General features: G+C 41.7%; 2 protein-coding genes across 2 annotated transcripts in view; one reads left to right on the top strand and one right to left on the bottom strand.

Annotated features, from left to right (window-relative positions):
- LOC124261445 (DNA-directed RNA polymerase I subunit RPA2-like) overlaps positions 1–14,734 on the top strand; it is a 60,369-nt gene extending 45,635 nt beyond the window's left edge. Inside the window, 9 exon segments of the mRNA XM_046695763.1 lie at positions 663–759; positions 5,752–5,902; positions 6,190–6,248; positions 6,647–6,744; positions 8,142–8,267; positions 9,223–9,350; positions 10,451–10,495; positions 10,497–10,616; positions 14,123–14,734. Coding sequence (XP_046551719.1) covers positions 663–759; positions 5,752–5,902; positions 6,190–6,248; positions 6,647–6,744; positions 8,142–8,267; positions 9,223–9,350; positions 10,451–10,495; positions 10,497–10,616; positions 14,123–14,341 — 1,043 coding nt within the window. The 3' untranslated portion in view covers positions 14,342–14,734.
- A 2,233-nt stretch (positions 14,735–16,967) lies between these two features.
- LOC124261423 overlaps positions 16,968–19,876 on the bottom strand; it is a 41,112-nt gene continuing 38,203 nt past the window's right edge. Inside the window, exon 6 of the mRNA XM_046695745.1 lies at positions 16,968–17,649. The gene's annotated coding sequence lies outside the window, so the exon portion shown is untranslated. The remainder of the gene's footprint in view (positions 17,650–19,876) is intronic.

The raw sequence follows: 19,876 nt of genomic DNA, 5'->3' as shown, positions 1-19,876 counted from the left end.
TCCTGTCACTGATAATCTCTTTTACTGATTCAATCAAAACATGTCACTTAAGTCAATCACTCAGTAGTTAAAACATATTTGGGGTTTTGTCCAAAGGTCCTCATGGTCATTTGGGTTTTTAGTCCTTACGGGTTTTTGTCCACAGGGGCTTTTGCCCTACAATCCCCTCTACAGCAATGTCAAACTTAGGTTGCATTTTTATGGCTTCTATTTTCTTTTTCATGCAGTTTTTAGTATGACAGTATGTCGTTTAGTCATTGAATGATGCAGGAAACATTTGTTGTGAATGAAAGTATGTGTAGACTTTAATTTTAACCATAAAGATAATCACAAAAACTTCATTTCCCCAATATACCAGTTCTCATACAAAAAATTGCAATATGTATGGTTTGAATGGCGTATTGCGATATACCGGTATGCCGGTGTAATAGGCCGACCTTTCCCCGGTGAAACTTTGGCCTAGGACATACTTTCCCGGGGTAAGAATATCCTAGGACAAAACCTCCCCAGGGAAAGTTTGGCCAAGGCCAGATTCTCCCCGGGGAAAGTTTAGACCGGGGAAGAAATGGCCTGTTACATGGATAATACCGTGCAGTCCTCTGATCCAACCTACATGTACAAACCCGACTTGAACTGTATGCCACAATCATTCCTGTTGTCAGGTTACATACCCAGCAAGTCGAGCCAGAAATGGAATCTTGACTCGGATGGTCTGCCCCCAGTCGGTGCCTATCTTCAGGACGGGGACGCTCTGTACAGGTAGGACATTGAACATATACTGATAGGAAACAGAGAAATACATGAATGGGTAGAACGCGAACCATCTGTTAGGTTTGTTGGCTCAGAATAATACCGTGTTTGTCTATATTTGGCATGGCGTTCTTTATAGGCTGGCACTACAACACTGGCATAAGTCTAGGTGGGGTAGCCTAGTGGCTAAAGCGTTTGCTCGTCACGCCAAAGGCCCGGGTTTGATTCCCACATGGGTACAATGTGTGAAACCCGCTTCTTGTGTTCCTTTCCAAATGTTGCTGGAATATTGCTAAAAGCGTCGTAAAATCTAACTCACTCACTCACTACCAGCAACGACACACAATGGTGCAAAGACTTAACTATATAAGTGCAATAATCACATTCCTGATTCGCACAGGATTGAAAAAGCCTAAAAATTTGGAGTTTTAACTTAAAAAAGGTCCTAAATTCGTTGAAGCCTTGAAAAGGTCCTAATTCGATGTGCTTTGCCCTAAAAAGGCCCTATATTTAGCAAATCTTGTCTAGTTATGAATGTACAGGAAACTAATACATATAGAAATAGCTTGCAGTGACAGGGGGTGTTAATTAGTCACCTTCATTAAGCAACAATGTAGCTATGAGTTATTTCCTTCTGATGGTGACCGCCTCCGTGGTGTAGTGGTTAGAGCGTCCGCCAGGAGAGCGGAAGGTCGCGGGTTTGATCCCCAAACACGTCATACAAAAAGACCTTAAAATATGATACTTGTTGGTCCCTGCCTGGTGCTCGGCATTAATGGTTACAACAAGGACTTGTTGGCTCGGGAGTCAGTATAATGTGTCTAAGTGGGGTATTCATGCTTCACTGCGGCATGGTATCTCAGTGGGCTAGCACTATAAAACCAGCTTAAGTTTTGGCTAGTACAAGCAGCCGCACATACACACGCATGCACGTTGTCATATGAGAGAAATATTCTCAAGCATGACGTTAAACCCAATTTCACCTCACCTCACCCATAATAACAAACCACAACGTTATAACCGATCTCTCCAGACATTACCAGGTGTTACTTGACAATGTTTAGAGTAATGTTTTACTAACACTTTACACTTATCTTGACAATATCTCAAAGGGAAAATTACTTGAAATTACCAATGGACGGTATGAAATTTATGAATGCTGAATTGGATGGAGCCCGGGGGTAATGTGTTTGGTTACATGGATCCAAGTTTGATGTATAGGATGCTGTTTCTTAATGCCTTTTCATGATGTCCTTGTCATGTCAATATGTATTTTGTAATGACAATTTGCAGCAGAAAAGTGACACATACACTAGAATCTATTTGATATATTTTTTGGGGGGAGGGGGGTTGGGTGGTGGTGTTATTGAGGGTGTGTGTGATGATTTTATGGGGGCACCCATTTTGTTGTGGGGAGGTAGGGGGTAGGGCTCTCACGAGTACTCGGGTACTTGGGGCCGAGACGGGTAAAGCAGGACTCGAGGACTCGCAGGGGAGATAACTCTAAACGCCTTACGCAATCAAGATGGATGATCGTGAGAAGAAATCCAATGTCTGGATGCATTTTGATCTTGATGTAGTGGCCAAAAAGACGAAATGCCGTCTTTGTGGTGTTTCCCTTAGTTAAGCAGGTAGTACAACAAGTTCCATGCGCAAGCATTTATCCTGTAAGCACCCGCAAATAAGCTCTGTAGAGAGAAAACCAGCTCAGCAAACAACGTTGGGGCAGTTTGGTAATTTTGTTAGCAAAAGTCGCAAGCCTGTTGACAGGAAATGGTATGAAGGTATTACGCAAAAAGCAATGCTTATGTGCGTTAAAGATATGCGACCAATAAGCCTTGTTAAAGGGGAGGGTTTCAGGGCTTTCTGTGAAGCTTTGAACCCAAATTACCAGGTCCCATGTGCAGCGGCAATTCACAATTACCTCATGAAGTCGTATGAAGATCGCAAGGAGAACATAATATCAGTACTCAAAACAGTGCCTGCCGTTGCCCTAACTACGGACATGTGGACAAGCGTAGCCACTCACGGCTATATCACTGTCACTGCCCACTACTTATCAGATTGGAATTTAAAGTCATGCATCCTTGTAACACGACGTGTAGAGGAGAGGCACACCGGTGCAAAAATTGCTGCAAATCTGAAATAAATTCAGGAGGAATTTGGTATCAATACAGTGTCTGGCATTACAACTGACAATGCTTCAAACATGTCAGTTGCAGCAAAAACGGCTGGCTATCCCCATGTCCACTGTTTTGCCCACACACTCTAATTGCTGTTCATGATGGGTTCAAGGTACCTGGCATTGAAAACATGCTAATGCATGCACGCAAACTTGTGGCCTTCTTTGCAAAGTCGACAATGGCAACACAGTTTCTCGAAAGTCATCAGAAAAAACTAGGAAAACCCCCAAACATGTCATCACCGATGTTGTGACGCGTTGGAATTCCGTCTACTTTCTGCTTGACCGGCTGTCACTCTTGCATGGTGACATTGTTGCAGTGCTTTGTGATCCCCTTCTCAAGAAACACAAACACATAGACCTAAAGGACAACCACTGGACGTTGGTGGACCAGCTTGTCATAGCACTGAAACCTCTTGTTTCAGCAACAGAAATTCTGTGTAGTGAGGAATTTCCAACGGCATCTGGGGTCTACCCTTTAGTCCCTGCACTTGTTAACAATCACCTTGTAGTGAGAGATGTTGATGCCAACATCATCGGTGATATGAAGACGAGAATCTCCGCCGGTCTTTCTTCACGCCTCTTTCAGGACGGATTCCTACAATCCCCTACCCTGATAGCGTCAGCACTTGACCCATGCTACAAAAACCTGAAGTGTCTTAAGCCCGAACAGAGAACTGAAGTCCGGGATGCAGTTATTGACCTCATCACTCAGGCAGCAGTTGACCAGCCGCGTACCGACGTTGACCTACCTACGGCTGTAAGTGTGAAAGAAGAGCCAGGATCTCCTTTCGAGCCAGCGAAGCCAACTGTGAAGAAATTCAAATTCTGTGAATCAGAAGATGCGATGTCATTCCTGCTCAGTGACATCATCGAAATATCAGACGACATCGAAGACAAACGAGACATCAGAACAGAATACACTGAGTTCCTGAACGCACAAACACGAGTGAGAGAAAGGTCTACCTTGAAGTCTCTATCGCTATCTTGGTGGCGGGAGAATGAGAACCTGTTCCCACGTATAGCATCACTTGCCAAGAGGTATCTCTGTATACCTGGAACCAGTGTTCCATCTGAACGCGCGTTCTCTGCTGCCGGACTCACCATTACTAAACAACGGGATGCCTTGAGTCCGGAGACTGCAGACGCAATCATATTCCTAAACAAGAATCTACGGGACGCATTAAAAGAGGAAGAACCCCCTTCAGTCTCAAGCTTGAACCCTGTTATTAAGAAAGAAACTCCTGATGACACTAGAACAGAGATCCCCCTTGCCACTCCCACAGAGACCCCTCACCAAGCTCCTTTGCCTGCCTTACCGGCTTTCCCCGACATTACAAACTGATGGACTGTATACATCTACAAGAACAGTGTCCACAAAAACGTTAAAGTTATTGTTTCATTTTCAGTATCAGTATAAGTTCATGCTGTTTCAGACTTTAAATTTGTTTGGTTTAAAGTAAATATGTTATCCATATTGTTAGGCTATATGTGAAAGCATACGGGTGTGTATTCATATTTTTATTTCATGAAGTTGTGTTATTGACTTGTTGTTTCGTGATAAAGTTATGTCACTTTTAACGGCAAATTCTAAAGCAAAAATGAAAGATATGTGTCGTGTTTCAATAATAAGCTATGTTCTTTAAAACTTGGCCTTGTGTTCTTGCCTTCTTGCATTAAGTTCATTAAACAAACAATTTGATACAAGTAGTCTTCACTCTTGTTGTTCAACTTCATTTCTACATAGATATTCAGTCGTTCTTATTCAGCGTATTTCATTGTTACATATTCAATAATCAACACATACATACCCATTCGAAATAACATTCACACTTGGAGACCAAATCCTGAAATAGTTAAAGTTTTAATCACAATAAATACCATTGACGTGATCTCCGTTCAGGAGAGTTTCGGAAGAAGAAATACAATGTAGTGTTACTTAATAAATGGTTAGTCTTTAGTTTGAAACCAAAATGTTTCCACTATAAGAAGTCTCAAATAAACATCAATCCTGTTTTATATATTATATTTCTTTAAGTCTCATAGTCGATCCATTTTTGCAAGATATCCAATGCAGCACCAATCAATGAATGCTTTGTCTAAATATCAGTTTGGGCACCTGTTTTGCCGCAATTTAACCATGATTAAGGTTAATTGATTATGTGACTTATCGTCTAGGTGAATGTTTAAAAGTCGCTAATATGTCGTAACTGCATGACACATTAATATTAAATAATCTTGAAAGCGCAGTCAAACCTATAACCAAGAGAAAAAAGAAGTACATTGATTGGTTTCTATTGATCACATTATTGATCGCATACAACTTGGTCACAGTGACACTTACGCTGCCTTCACGTGCAATAATAGAAAGGTAATCGATACTTCCATTGACATTGAATATCAATTGCCTTATTCAAGAACGTTTAGATTCACATATACATGTTGCATTATTCGTAGATTGGAAGTTGGAACAGCCACGTGTATGCCTGAATGTTGGTTTCAGATAAGCATCCAAATTGTCGGGTACTCGGGTCCGAGTCGGGTCTGACCCCTCGAGTACTCGAGTCCCAAATTTTGGACTCGTGAGAGCCCTAGTAGGGGGGTCATCAATGTTTAGGGGTAGTGGTGGTGATGTCATTGATTTTGTATATGACATGCAGGGGGTGTCAGTTACTTTGTACATAAATTTTAGAGGAGGTGGGGTGGGGGTGGGGGCATTCACATTGTACATGCTTCTTATCACCACCACCCTCTCACCATAAATTATGAACGGTCCCTCAGTGCCAGCAAGTGGTATGTAATTTGTTGCTGTTTTCCAGTTACGTGAACATCCAGACTGGTGCCATGACAGTAGAGAAATACAAGAGCCAGGAGGCAGCCTATGTAGACAGCGTGAAGATTCTGCAGAACCCATCAGATGACGGTGGAACCGGGCTGTTGCAGAGAGCCATCTTGATGCTTAGGATACAGGTATGGAGTTGTCTCCCCTTTCAGGATTGTCTCCATGTTTGTCTCCCCTTTGGTCCTTGGTAGAACAGTAAACACACTTGTTTTGTTCCAAACGGTTGGTTGGCTGGTTGGTTGTTGTTTAATTCCAGCTATATGGCGGAGTAAGTCTTTTATGCATTGAATAATATGAATAAAATATTGTATTGTTAAAGTCTGTTTGTAGTGTCTGTGTGTCATGCAAGAATATTGCATTATGGGAATAGTCTTGTCTGCTGTCTATACTCATGATATGATATTATGTTTTGCAGAGAAACCCAATCATTGGAGATAAGTTCGCAACACGGCATGGCCAGAAGGGAATTTGCAGGTTAGTCAGGAAATGTTTATAGTATTTGGAATTAATCTTAGAGAACAATTAATAGGAAGACCTAGTGGTCAGAGATGACAGATCTGCAGATTTCAATACATATAGGTCACTTTGTGATACATGCCATTTCAACATACCCGTAGGTCATGTAGTGCGCCGAGGTTGGTGGAGTAGCCCGGTGGTTAACACGTTCGCTCATTACGCCGAAGACACAGGTTCAATTCCTGACATGGGTACAATGTAGGAATCCTATTTTTGGTAAAACTAAACTCACTCATATTGTCCTCTAGCTCACTGGATACCTTTCAGTGTTTTGGGAGAAACAAGTTCTCGTATTTCCTTCGCTACAGCTGGCAAGAGACGGAAGTCCTTAAAGAATGAAGTATTTCTATTTGCAGCATGTTCTGGCCAGCCGAGGACATGCCGTTTACGGAGAGTGGCATGACGCCAGACATTATTTTCAACCCTCATGGCTTCCCGTCAAGAATGACGATAGGTTGGTAGTGATGTCAGGAACTAACTGACATATGTGACTCCTTTCAGCTTGGTGAATGTTTTAAATCAAATCCATGTTAATCTAGTTGTTGTACTGTCCATCGATGACAGGTTTTGTCCAGTCTAAATGTATTGATTATTGATGCATCATTTATTGCTGGACCTGTGAAGATCCGGGGTAGAATAGGTCTTCAGCAACCCATGCTTGCCACAAAAGGCGACTATGCTTGTCGTAAGAGGCGACTAACGGGACCGGGTTGTCAGGCTCGTTGACTTGGTTGACACATGTCATTGGTTCCTGATTGCGCAGATCGATGCTCATGCTGTTGATCACTGGATTGTCTGGTCCAGACTCAATTATTTACAGACCGCCGTCATTTAGCTGGAATATTGCTGAGTGCGGCGTAAAACTAAACTCACTCACTCGCTCATTTATGGCTGAAATACTGCTGAAAGGACTTAATTTCACTCACTCACTCACTCACTCACTGACTACCTTGGTGGCTGACACAGTACACAGTGTTACAGATGTAAGTTGTTAATGGGTGTGGTCAGGCACTGTTACCATGGTGATTGTATGTCATCATACTGGCATGGAGTTGTTCATAATAATAGTCGCTAGTTTGTCTGGCCCAATCTTGATAATATGTACTGCAGCGGTGCAGTAGCCTAGTGGGTAAAGCGTTCACTCGTCACGCCGAAGGCCTGGGCTCAATTCCCCACATGGTTACAATGTGTGAAGTCCATTTCTGGTGTCACCTGCTATGATATTGCTGGAATATTGCTAAAAACTACGTAAAACTACACCCACTCACTCACTTGATATGTACTTGTGTTGTGTTTGCAGTTAAACAGGAAAGTCATATCCCTAATGTTAGGGGAGATGGGGTAGCCTAGTGGTTTCAGTGTTTGCTTGCCAGGGCAGGAGTCTGGGTTCAGATCCCCACAGAGTGTCAAGCCCATATCTCATGTCCTGAAGACAAATGTTCAATTCCCCACTTGGTGAAGCCCAGTTCTACTATCTCCCCGATTTGATATTACTGGAATATTGCGAACCAATTTGAGTATAGTTTTTATAAGGCCCTTGCCGGGCGGTGGGGTAGCCTAGTGGTTAAAGCGTTGTCTCGTCACACCGAAGACCCGGGTTCAAATCCCCACATGGGTACAATGTGTGAAGCCCATTTGTGGTGTCCTCCGCCGTGATGTTGCTGGAATATTGCTAAAAGCAGCGTAAAACCAAACTCAGTCAGTCAGTATAAGGCCCTTGCCAACCTTTTTTTGGTGTTCCCCAATGTGACATTGTTGATATGTTGCTAAAAGCGAACATAAGGTCAGTCACTTACTAAAAACAATGTTTCTATGACAAAGCGTCAACAAGTTCACTGTTTTGTTGTGCAGGTATGATGATCGAGATCATGGCGGGGAAGTCATCCGCCCTCCATGGCCTTTGCCACGATGCCACGCCCTTCACATTCTCCGAACAACAGCCCGCTATCGACCACTTCGGCAAGATGTTGACAGCAGGTATTTGCTCCTCCCTGAACTTTTTCATGATGAATATTCCAAAGAATATAATTGTTATCATACTTTTTCAACAAATACAGTTATTTCCCCAATCTTATACAAATTGAAATTTGGACATGGTTATTTTTTTTATTTTCATATCTTTTTGACCCAAAAGTAACTTTGTCTTTCCTACTGAGGTGGGGTGAGGTAAAATTGGGTTTAACGTACTTAAGAATATTTCGCTCATATGACGACATGCATGCATTTGCATATGTGGCTGTTTGTACTAGCCCAGATTTAAGCTGGTTTTATAGTGCTAGCTCACGGAGATACCATGCCGCAGTAAAGCATGAATATCCCACTCAGACACATTATGCTGACTCCGAGCCAACCAGTCCTTGTTATACCCATTAATGCTGAGAGCCAGACAGGGACCAACAAGTACCATATTTTTACGTCTTTTGGTATGACGCGGCCGCTGATCTGTATTGACCTCATCCTCGTGATCAATCACACAGCCAAACGTTACGAAACTATGCAAAAATAAAGTTCAAGGTAACATTATCTGAATGATCGGAAACAAAGCTTTGATTTCTTCGTGTGGGGGATTTCGCTGAGGAGTGTGGAATCGGCAGATCAATGTTTACGACATTACAAGAAAGGAAAAGACATATTTCACATTGCAAATATGCAACATAATTAAAACTTGTTTTCGTAACTTGCGTTTGTGCAGAAGAAAAACATATTGAAAAAGTGGGGTTTTTGGTGTCAGTCATGATAAATTAAATATTTGATTTTCATTGTAAATATTTTTAATAAGTGAAGCTGTAGGAATTTTTAATGTTCTTAATATTTTAAATACATTTATCATATGGGTACTCATCTGATTCTTTTGAAGCAATTATGTTCCATAAAATAGTTTGGTTTCATTAAATGGTTCAATAAAATAAATAAACTGTGACTTTGTTTGCAGCTGGCTACAACTACTATGGCACAGAGACTATGTACAGCGGTGTGAATGGCCGAGAGATGGAGGTCAACATCTTCTGCGGCCTCGTGTACTACCAGAGACTTCGTCACATGGTGTCCGATAAGTTCCAGGTAGGACAGAGTGGTATTGGCTACACTGGCCGTCTAACCAAGACGTTCAAATTCATATCCACTTTTGATTTTCTTTTCCTCCTACTCTGGTTTTCTAGCAAAGATGTCTGAGACTTCAAATTCTTTTTTATGTTATGACAAACAGTTATTCATTCCTTAAAACTGGAAGACCAAAGAATTAGCCAAACCAGTAGGGGTTTTCAAATCTTTGAAGATGCTCTTCCCTGGGGTAGGGCCTCCCACCTCCCTACAACTGTCACAGGATCAGTTGCAGTAAATGTATATAAACCCAAAGAAATGAAAACCTCACAGGTTCACCTAAATTTTTTAAGATGAGTTGTTTACCTGACCAGTAGTTTCATAATGTTCGTACTATGCAAAACATTCAAATATTTGGGAATTTTAGTGATTTCCAGCCATAATCTCGCGCTTCAGATCAACACAAAGTATATGAACCTGTATAGCTATAAACCTTATAATGAAACGTATGAACCTCAAGTGACAGAAGTAACACAAAAAAGCAGGAGTGATAATTTTTAGTTTCGTATTTTTAGTTTCGTATCATATTTTTAGTTTCGTATCACTGGGCTGTGCTTATAACTATTGTCAAATTACAGCATTGTTGTTGACCAATACAACAAAATGGGAAAACAATCAAAAAAGCTACAGTCAATTACAGATGAGTGAACTTGTGTTCACTTGTGGTTGTGGAGTTAACATACTGTAAATCACAGCACTTTTCTCTGTAACTGCTTGTCAGATGTTTTGCTTTCGTCAGTCCCTGTTTGAAATAAGCCAAAACCGCAGCCAGATATCAGGGCTGTGCAAAATGTTACCAGTCCAAAATGGATTTAACAAGACCAGACACCAAGATATGACTCAGATGTATATAACATGTAAATTTTTTACCAGACCATCAGGCTGGCTAGCTGTAAATCTAGACAGTCCGCCTGAAATCTAACCAGTCTCGAGCGGTCGGACGGGCCTTATTTCATACACTGGCTGATGTTATCGACCTTGCTATTGAAGCATATTGCATAGTGTATGGATATTGACCCTGATGTCGCAGCATGTCATGAAGAAGATGTATGTTGTTACAGGTGAGGAGTACAGGTCCTGTCGATTCCCTCACTCACCAACCTGTTCAGGGGGAGGAAGAGGGCCGGCGGAATCAGGTTTGGAGAGATGGAGAGAGACGCCCTCATAGCTCACGGCACAGCTTTCCTCATCCATGACAGACTCTTCAACTGCTCCGATGGAACACTGGTCAGTATTGCAGGGATTTACAGGACGCGAATTCCTGCGTCCTATACATATAAAAATTGACAATGGACGCAACAAAATTTATTAGCGCGTCCACAGGGACACAGAAAAAAGTCCAAATACTTTGGGTAAAAATTCCAATCAAATGACAATAAGTTATTACTGAGTTTGCTACTGGCTGGGTTATAGTATTATTTGCAATTTAAGTGTCTGGGACCCCCATTTTGTTGTCCAGGACCCCTGAAAATTAAAAGTATGAGTCCCAAGGACCCTCAAATACAGGACTCCATGTAAATCCCTGGTATTGGTCTTCCAGAGCAGATGTACTCAAACAGAACTACAGTCAGATCCGTTATCTCCAGTCCCAGCGACCTCACAATATACCATATTTCCTCTAAAATGCGCCGAAGGTAAAGCAACGGTTTAAGATACGCCCAACCTTTAATAAGCGCGCTGGGTTCGGTTTATTCTGCCTTGATCCAAAAATAAATTTATTAAGGAACGGTTCTATGCTTTGACGTAATGCTCACTAATAATTATTTACAAGCAGTAAGCGCAATAAGCACCGGGCCCCAGTAAGCGCCAGGCTAGCTATTCTCGAAACGTTCATAGCCTTGCGAACTTCTTAAGCCCATTCTTAATACATTGGCTACGATCAAAGTTAAGAATCTCTAGAATAAGGCTCTGGTCTGGAAGACAGTTGAAAAATATAAGCACCCGGGCGCTTATTAGAGGAAATACGGTATATTATTGCTCATCTGCACTCGATCCTGCAAGGTTTAATGTACCTGGGTCTGACTGTATTTGATTATAATGCAGCAAGGCATTCTTAAATCTGTTACTTTCTGCCACAAAACCTTCATATTTTCCAATAGACGAGGCTTATATACAGGTTAGCCTAGTGCTCTAGCCTAGTGGTTAAAGAGTTTCGCTTGTTTGCCGCCGAAGACATGGGTTTGATTTGCCACATGGGTACAATGTGTGAAGCATTGTTTCTTGATGAAATATTGGTAAAAGTGGCGTAAAACCATACCCATTCCCCTCATTCACTTCTTCTTTGGCCGTGTAGATACGGTAAAACTTGGTCTTCAGCAAACCATGCTTGCCATAAAAAGTGACTTCTGGTATCAAATGTGTCGTGTCTGAAAAGTTAGTCACTGGATTGTCAGGTCCAGACAGTTATTTGCAGACACCACCCTCATGCATGCAGCTGCAATATTTCTGAGAGCATGTCATCCGGGAAAGTTGATGCAGGGCTCCAGATAATGGTCATATTGGCATATGTATGGACAAAAAAATATGCAAGATACTGTAGGAAATAATTTAGAAAACGTAGCAGATACGCACCACAGCAATGGTGTATGCTCTTAGAATCATTTACAGGCGTATTTATCTGAAAAAGTATTGTTTTATTGATTACATAAGATTGTTACAGAAAAATCAGACGGCATCAATTGTGGATTGACGCTCATCTGATTGTAAGGCCGCTTCACCGCGCATTAACAAATCTTATTGTGAGAACTACTTCCGTTTGACCACAACTCCATAGATTTTGACGCTGACTTTCGAATTTTCCACACAGGCAATTGGAAATTTTTGGATTAAAAATGCGTTTGATTTCATTGCTTCACTGCGCATCGTGATAGAACACTGCCGCACTACTTCAGCTTGACCACCAACATGACTAATATCAACACAACAGGCGGATGGAAATGTGTGATAAAACATTTATTTAAACTTCGAAAAATACGGTTATGTGATTTCCAACAATTATATGGGAACCTCACTATCATATTACCTTCTATTATAAAAATATTCAAACTCAATTACAATACACAGCCCAAAACATAAACAAAACAATATCTAACAAATAAATCAGAAAGCCTTGTAAAATATATCCCTATTTATACAAAATATGCAGCAAAACATTAGTAAACATTTACCTACCTGGTAAATGGTATATTTAATTCCGTTTAGAATGGGAAATTTGCAAGATAGATCTAACGGTCTGGCGAAACACCACATTTATGCCACTCATAGTCATACTCCATCATATCCCGCTACATCGTTCACAAAATAATTCAGCTCTCTGCCAGTTTCCTCGGTTGTCACTGTTATGTTCATCTACTTTGAAAACGCTTTGACACAGTCCTGTCCAGTCCCAAACGATGAAAACAAAGTTCCAAGGAATCACAAGTTAGTCGCATGTACAATAAGCAGCAGTACTGTCACTCCTTTGTCGCATGCCGGGTGGAGGCAGTAATGCGGAAATCATGATCGGGCCGGTCATAAAAATCAACAGTCTTTGATGAGTTACAGGTCGAGGGCTGATCAGGAAAGGATCTATTCTTCGATTCTGCAGGGTTCAGATTCAACTGTCAGTCAAGTATTGTCCACTGTCACTCAAATTTCAACCTTTCGCAAAATGTAAACAACACTGGCTCGTCCCGCCATTTTAAACTGTTACGTAACTGTCTACTTCCAAGAAAATAAGTAGGTCAGACGCATTCCATTATAGTGTGGCCAGGGGGTACAGTTTCACGGGCACACAAAACAATAGGCTGGTTTTAGTCGCAGGAGTTGGGATGGAAAAAAACCAAGATCTCGGTATTACCTAATTGCATTGAATAAACAGTAGTTTGATTTCTTTGGACAGAATATTGTTAGGTTGTAAAGAACGGCATCTACATCCCTTTCACAGACGAAGTTCAATGCCCTCTAAGCCCATGCCGGATTACGAGGTGTCTTCCTTAGGCGAGGAAGTTCGATTTTAAATGGGTCATAGAGATGGAGATAATTCCTAGTGTGTTTGAAAATCAGAGACATGCTTTACTGAATTGATGGCTTATTAAATATTTCACTTGAAACCCCTCACGCGCCGCTCGTTTCCAATTGAAATTTAGTCTCCATAAGTAGCAAAATGTTTGTGGTGCATATATGAAACAAAACACAAGATTACTGATACTCCATTAAATTCCATTCAGTACTCTAAATGTATATCGAACAAAATAAGGAGTATGTACTCCTGATCATGAAAAATTATCTGGAGCCCTGGTTGATGGTATTCATTACTTCAGGATTGTTGTATAACTGTGTTGGTTTCATAATATGGATGATATCTTGTGGAAAATAATCAATAATTTGATCACAAGTGCATCGATGAAAATATAGATCTGTGCACACTTAGCTCTTATTTTGGCTAAGTAAAAAATATTATGTTCTTGAAAGTATGTATTCATTGTCTCAGGTTTGTTGTACTACTGTGATGTTATAGTAATATAGATGAGATCATATGGAAAAAGATATGTCAATAATTTGATTACAAGCGAATCGATTAAGATATGATAGATCTGGTTGAAAGCACACTAGATAGATCATACATCTCTGCACATTAGGGTGTATAAAAATTATAATGTTCTTGAAAGGGACAACTAATTGTGGCTCAAGTTTTGTAAGACATGTGTGACACTGTAGATTTCTCTCTTGCTGATTGTGTGTGTATATTCCAGGCCCGTATCTGTACGTCGTGTGGGAGTCTGCTGTCTCCGTGTCTTGACAAGCCACCTGTGGCTACTGCAGCAGCATCAGTTGAGTCCCGCCGGGTGTGGTCCTGCAAGGTGTGTCGGAGGTCAGACACCATACAGGTCGTTGCCGTCCCCTACGTCTTCCGCTACCTCGTAGCCGAGTTGGCTGCCATGAACATTAAACTCAAACTTGGTGTCAGTTGAAGGTCATACTGAATGTTTAGAGACACTGAAGGACCCAATCCGGGTTAGATTGGTCTTCTGCAACCCATGCTGCAGGTTCAGAGACCTTTGCGTGCATGGCCCAGTGGTAAGAAAGGTTTGGCTGTGCAGAGTTGTGTCCCTTAAATCATCCCAGGATCTGGTGAGTTCAGATCTCCAATTAACCCAGGTAATGACCTGTACTCAAGGTGGTATTCAATACAAGTCACTCACCTCTTGTTTGAATGGTCTGTAGGTTAAACAACACACAATTGTAGATATCTTGGTCGACCGAGGGATGTTATGTATATTTGTATACAATCTGTAAATATGTGATATAAACTAGAGGATATTGGTGATTTTGATAAATATATCAATATAAAGATACCAAAGTATTGTAAACTGTTGTTGTTTATTTACAAGATCAGAACATGTACTGTCCTAATATCACTAATGATGGTTTGGCAGACAAGACTATAATAATTATTCAGTAGTGCCATGTAAATGAGGATATCCGGTAATGCATATTTCACTGTTTTTGAAAACACATTTAGGGGGCTGTGGGGTAGCCTTGTGGTTAAAGCATTCGCTCATCACACTGAAGACCCGGGTTTGAATCCCCACATGGGTACACGGCATGAAGCCCATTTCTGGTGTCCTCCACCGCGATAATGCTGCAATATCCCAAGCTGTGATACTGCTGGAGTACTGGTAAATGTGGCATAAGACACAACTCATGTTGACAGAACATCAGCATATCTCCAAAGGACCATCAAGGTCTTAGGGAGAAGGATTTACTGAGGTCAACAAAATTTAGAATGTCTACGTTAGGGTAGGACAAAAGTCAAAAGACGCCTACCTGAACATGTGGAAAGAGTTGGCCTCTTCTATAGCTATAACATTACCAGAAAGAAGGGAAATTAATATGGGTCAGGGACTGTGAAATAAACAAGCTCGTTGAGAACAAAGCAATTCTTTGCCTGTTTCAACAACTGAGTGAGTTTAGTTTTACGCCGCACTCAGCAATATTCCAGCCATATGGCGGCGGTCTGTAAATAATTGAGTCTGGATCAGACAATCTAGTGATCAACAGCATGAGCATTGATCTGCACAATTGGGAACCGATGACATGTGTCAACCAAGCCAGCGAGCCTGACCACCCGCATGATGTACTGGGGACCTATGTACACTGGAATACTCGCACTCGGACAAGCATGGTGTACTGGGGATGTATGTACACTGGAATACTCGCACTCAGACAAGCATGGTGTACTGGGGACCTATGTACACTGGAATACTCGCACTCAGACAAGCATGGTGTACTGGGGACCTATGTACACTGGAATACTCGCACTCAGACAAGCATGGTGTACTGGGGACCTATGTACACTGGAATACTCGCACTCAGACAAGCATGGTGTACTGGGGACCTATATACACTGGAATACTCGCACTCAGACAAGCATGGTGTACTGGGGACCTATGTACACTGGAATACTCGCACTCAGACAAGCATCATGTACTTGGGACCTATGTACACTGGAATACTCGCACTCAGACAAGCATGGTGTACTGGGGACCTATGTACACTGGAATACTCGCGACTCGACAAGCATGGTGTACTGGGACCTATGTACACTGGAATACTCGCACTCAGACAAGCATGGTGTACTGGGGACCTATATATACTGGAATACTCGCACTCAGACAAGCATGGTGTACTGGGGACCTATGTACACTGGAATACTCCCACTCAGACAAGCATGGTGTACTGGGGACCTATGTACACTGGAATACTCCCACTCAGACAAGCATGGTGTACTGGGGACCTATGTACACTGGAATACTTGCACGGGTGTACTGGGGACCTGCACTCAATACTTGCACTCAGACAAGCATGGTGTACTGGGGACCTATGTACACTGGAATACTCGCACTCAGACAAGCATGGTGTACTGGGGACCTATGTACACTGGAATACTCGCACTCAGACAAGCATGGTGTCCTATGGACCTATGTACACTGGAATACTCCCACTCAGACAAGCATGGTGTCCTATGGACCTATATACACTGGAATACTCGCACTCAGACAAGCATGATGTACTAGGGACCTGTGTACACTGGAATACTCGCACTCAGACAAGCATGGTGTACTGGGGACGTATGTACACTGGAATACTTGCACTCAGACAAGCATGGTGTACTGGGGACCTATCCTGTCTGCTATACCCACATAGACAAGGTCCTCTGCCATGATTACCCTCAAGGAAGAGGACCGTCTCCGTGGTGTAGTGGTTAGAACGTCCGCCCGGAGAGCGGAAGATCGCAGGTTCGATCCCCGACCGCGTCATACCAAAAGACGTTAAAATATGGTACTTGTTGGTCCCTGCCTGGCTCTCGGCATCACTGGGTACAACAAGGACTGGTCGGCTCGGAGTCAGTATAATGTGTCTGAGTGGGGTATTCATGCTTCACTGCGGCATGGTATCTCAGTGGGCTAGCACTATAAAACCAGCTTAAGTCTGGGCTAGTACAAGCAGCCACACATACACACGCATGCATGTCGTCATATGAGCGAAATATTCTCAAGCACGACGTAAAACCCAATTTCACCTCACCTCACCCTCAAGGAAGACAAACAAGAGGAACACCTCTCACCTGGGATACTCACACTCAAGGTTTGGTTACTGGGGATCTGTTCTGCCACAGAATACACATGGGAAGAGAAGCTTCCAGGAAACTATCTTCCATGGAATATGTAAAGTGAGATACTGGAATGTGCATGGAATACTCTTTGATATATTCTATCCTACAATCAGCCACTGGAGTTAGCATACTTGAGATGTATTCTACTCCAAACAAAGGAGAGACAAGCATGGGATACTTGAAATCTGTTCGTCTCTTGTGCCCAGGAATGCTAATTGAGAGAAAAGTCTACTGGGACCTGTTTCTATGGACTGCCTTGTGGTTCTACAGATACATTCTATCCTGGAATTCTCACTGAGCCATGAGCAACTTCAGATCTGTCCTCCAAGAGCTCATGAAGAGCCAAACCCAGAGCTCTTGGAACCTGGTAGCCCACCAAATAGTTGGGTCATCTAAGTGAAGACACTGATGTCTGTTCCTTCTCTCTACTGTTTGAATCCTCATTGAGAAGAACCATGAACTACTTCAGCTCTTTCCTGCTCCAGAAGAACTCACAAAGACACAAGCCTAGAGTATTTAGAGCCAAGTCTTTGGTCATAAAAGTGAAGACGTGCCCCTGATGTCTGTTCCTTTCATCCATCATGCCTCTGAAAGCAGCTGCACCTAAAACAAATGAGTGAGTGAGTGAGTGAGTATGGTTATATTTCACTTTTAGCAATATTCAAGGGGACACCAGAATGGGCATAAAACATTGTACCCATAAGGAAAATCGAACCCGGACCATTGACGATTTGGTTTGGTTTGGTTGTTATTTAACGCCACACCCAGTAATATTCCAGTTATAGTCCGTTTGGCTCAAAAGCGGACCGATGAATTGCAATCTAACTCGAAAACTAATAAACATAAAATACTCAATGAAACGCTGATCATAATCAATACATCATACCAACCCTGTGAGGTTTTTGCAGAATTTTTGTCCTAAAAATAGAAAAGTTGTTTAACAATCTATCATTAAAATATTGACACAGTTCACTGTTTGTTATGAGGGAGGAGTGCAGAGAAAGGACAAAAATTCTGCAAAAACCTCACAGAGTGGGTATGATGTGTTGATTATGATCAGCGTTTCATTGAGTATGTTATGTTTATTAGTTTTCGAGTTAGATTGCAATTCGTCGGACCGCTTTTGAGCCAAACGGACTGTATATGGCAGTTATAGCTATATAATCAAGTGTGGACAAGACAATCCAGAGATCAACAGCATGAGCATCGATCTACACAACTGGGATACGATGACATATGTCAACCAATTCAGCAAACCTAATTACCTGATCCCACTAGTCGCCTCTCATGACAAGCACAGGTTGTAAAGACCAATTCTAACCAATTCTAATCTTCATGGGTTCGGATCATTGACGTGACGAACAAACTCTTGATACACTGACCTACCCCACTGCCCCTACCTAAAACAAAAAACATCATGAGTGAGTTGGGTTTATCACAACATATTTCAGTTATAATTTGCAATCTCAGCTTTACGTAGGAGTGAGTGAGGGTAGTTTTACGCCGCACTCGGCAATATTCCAGCTATATGGCGGCGGTCTGTAAATAATCGAGTCTGGAACAGACAATCCAGTGATCAACAGCATGAGCATCGATCTGCGCAATTGGGAACCAGTGACATGTGTCAAGGTGGTCAGCGAGCCTGACCACCCGATCCCGTTAGTCGCCTTTTACGACAAGCATAGTCGCCTATTATGACAAGAATGGGTTGCTGAAGACCTATTCTACCCCGGATCTTCATGGGTCGCTTTACGTAGGAGGAAAGCCAGAAATGGTACAGGTCTTTCAAGTTTACTATTTTGATGAAACCCTTGAAAGTCGTCATGGTAATGACCAAAAACAAAAAAGAAAATATTTTAGGGCAATCCAGGAACGGAACCATGAATGTTAAGTTTTTCAGATCAATATCACTCATCGCTTTTCAACCACTATCAATACAGCAACAATATGAGCCAATTGATGTGAAAGTATCGATCTGCTAGTGCCACTACAGCGCCATTCTGTCAATTGAATCGTTTCTCTATATCCTCTTATCTGCCCACACAATAACAAAACAACTGAAGTTATTGTTCAATTGGTCAATTGTGAAGCAATGCATGGTTTTCAGGTTTTTGAGATGTAGCAAAACAATCAATATTAAAACAATTACTTCATATATAACTAAATGGCATTTTTAAATAACTTATTTCAAACGAATATACTATAGACCGAAGAATTACTGTAGCTAACCTATGTATTTGGGTACATCAAAAATTGTATAATACAGTTTGGGAAACATTGTTTAACATTCAAGAAAGTGCACTGCAGATGTTGTAACTGATGAACAATTGCCTTGCCTCTGTGTGTGTTTGTGACACCTGGGTTTGTTTGTTTGTTCTTTAATGCCACAATCAGCAATTTTCCAGCTATATGGTGTTGGACCAGACAATCCAGTGATCAACGTCATGAGCATCGAACTATGCAATTGGGATACCTAGTCTCATAGTCCTTGAACCAAATTATTTCCCCTTCTACCTTGCCCTCCCTGCAATGCTAAAGCTCTTTATGAAGAAAGTCTAGATTTCCTCTGAATCTCACCATCTTCTGTTCAATTCAAATTTAATTATTTGTTAGGATCAAAATTATATATATTTATATTCAGTTACATAGCATTAGTGTATTGGGATACATGATATGTGTCCATGAAGATAGTTAGTCTGACCACCCGATCCCATTTGTCACCAGTTAAGCCAAGCATGGGTTGCTGAAAACCAATTTCAACCCTGAATTTCACGGGTCAGTGTTGGCCTGACTTTCATATTGCAACAATATAGCAGAGAAATATAATTAA

This window comes from Haliotis rubra, unplaced genomic scaffold (assembly GCF_003918875.1).
Source record: "Haliotis rubra isolate DU_JTF1 unplaced genomic scaffold, ASM391887v1 Scf1194, whole genome shotgun sequence".
NCBI classification, from domain to species: domain Eukaryota; kingdom Metazoa; phylum Mollusca; class Gastropoda; order Lepetellida; family Haliotidae; genus Haliotis; species Haliotis rubra.
Note: the sequence above shows the minus strand (reverse complement) of the source record. Positions and strands in the feature narration are given on the sequence as shown.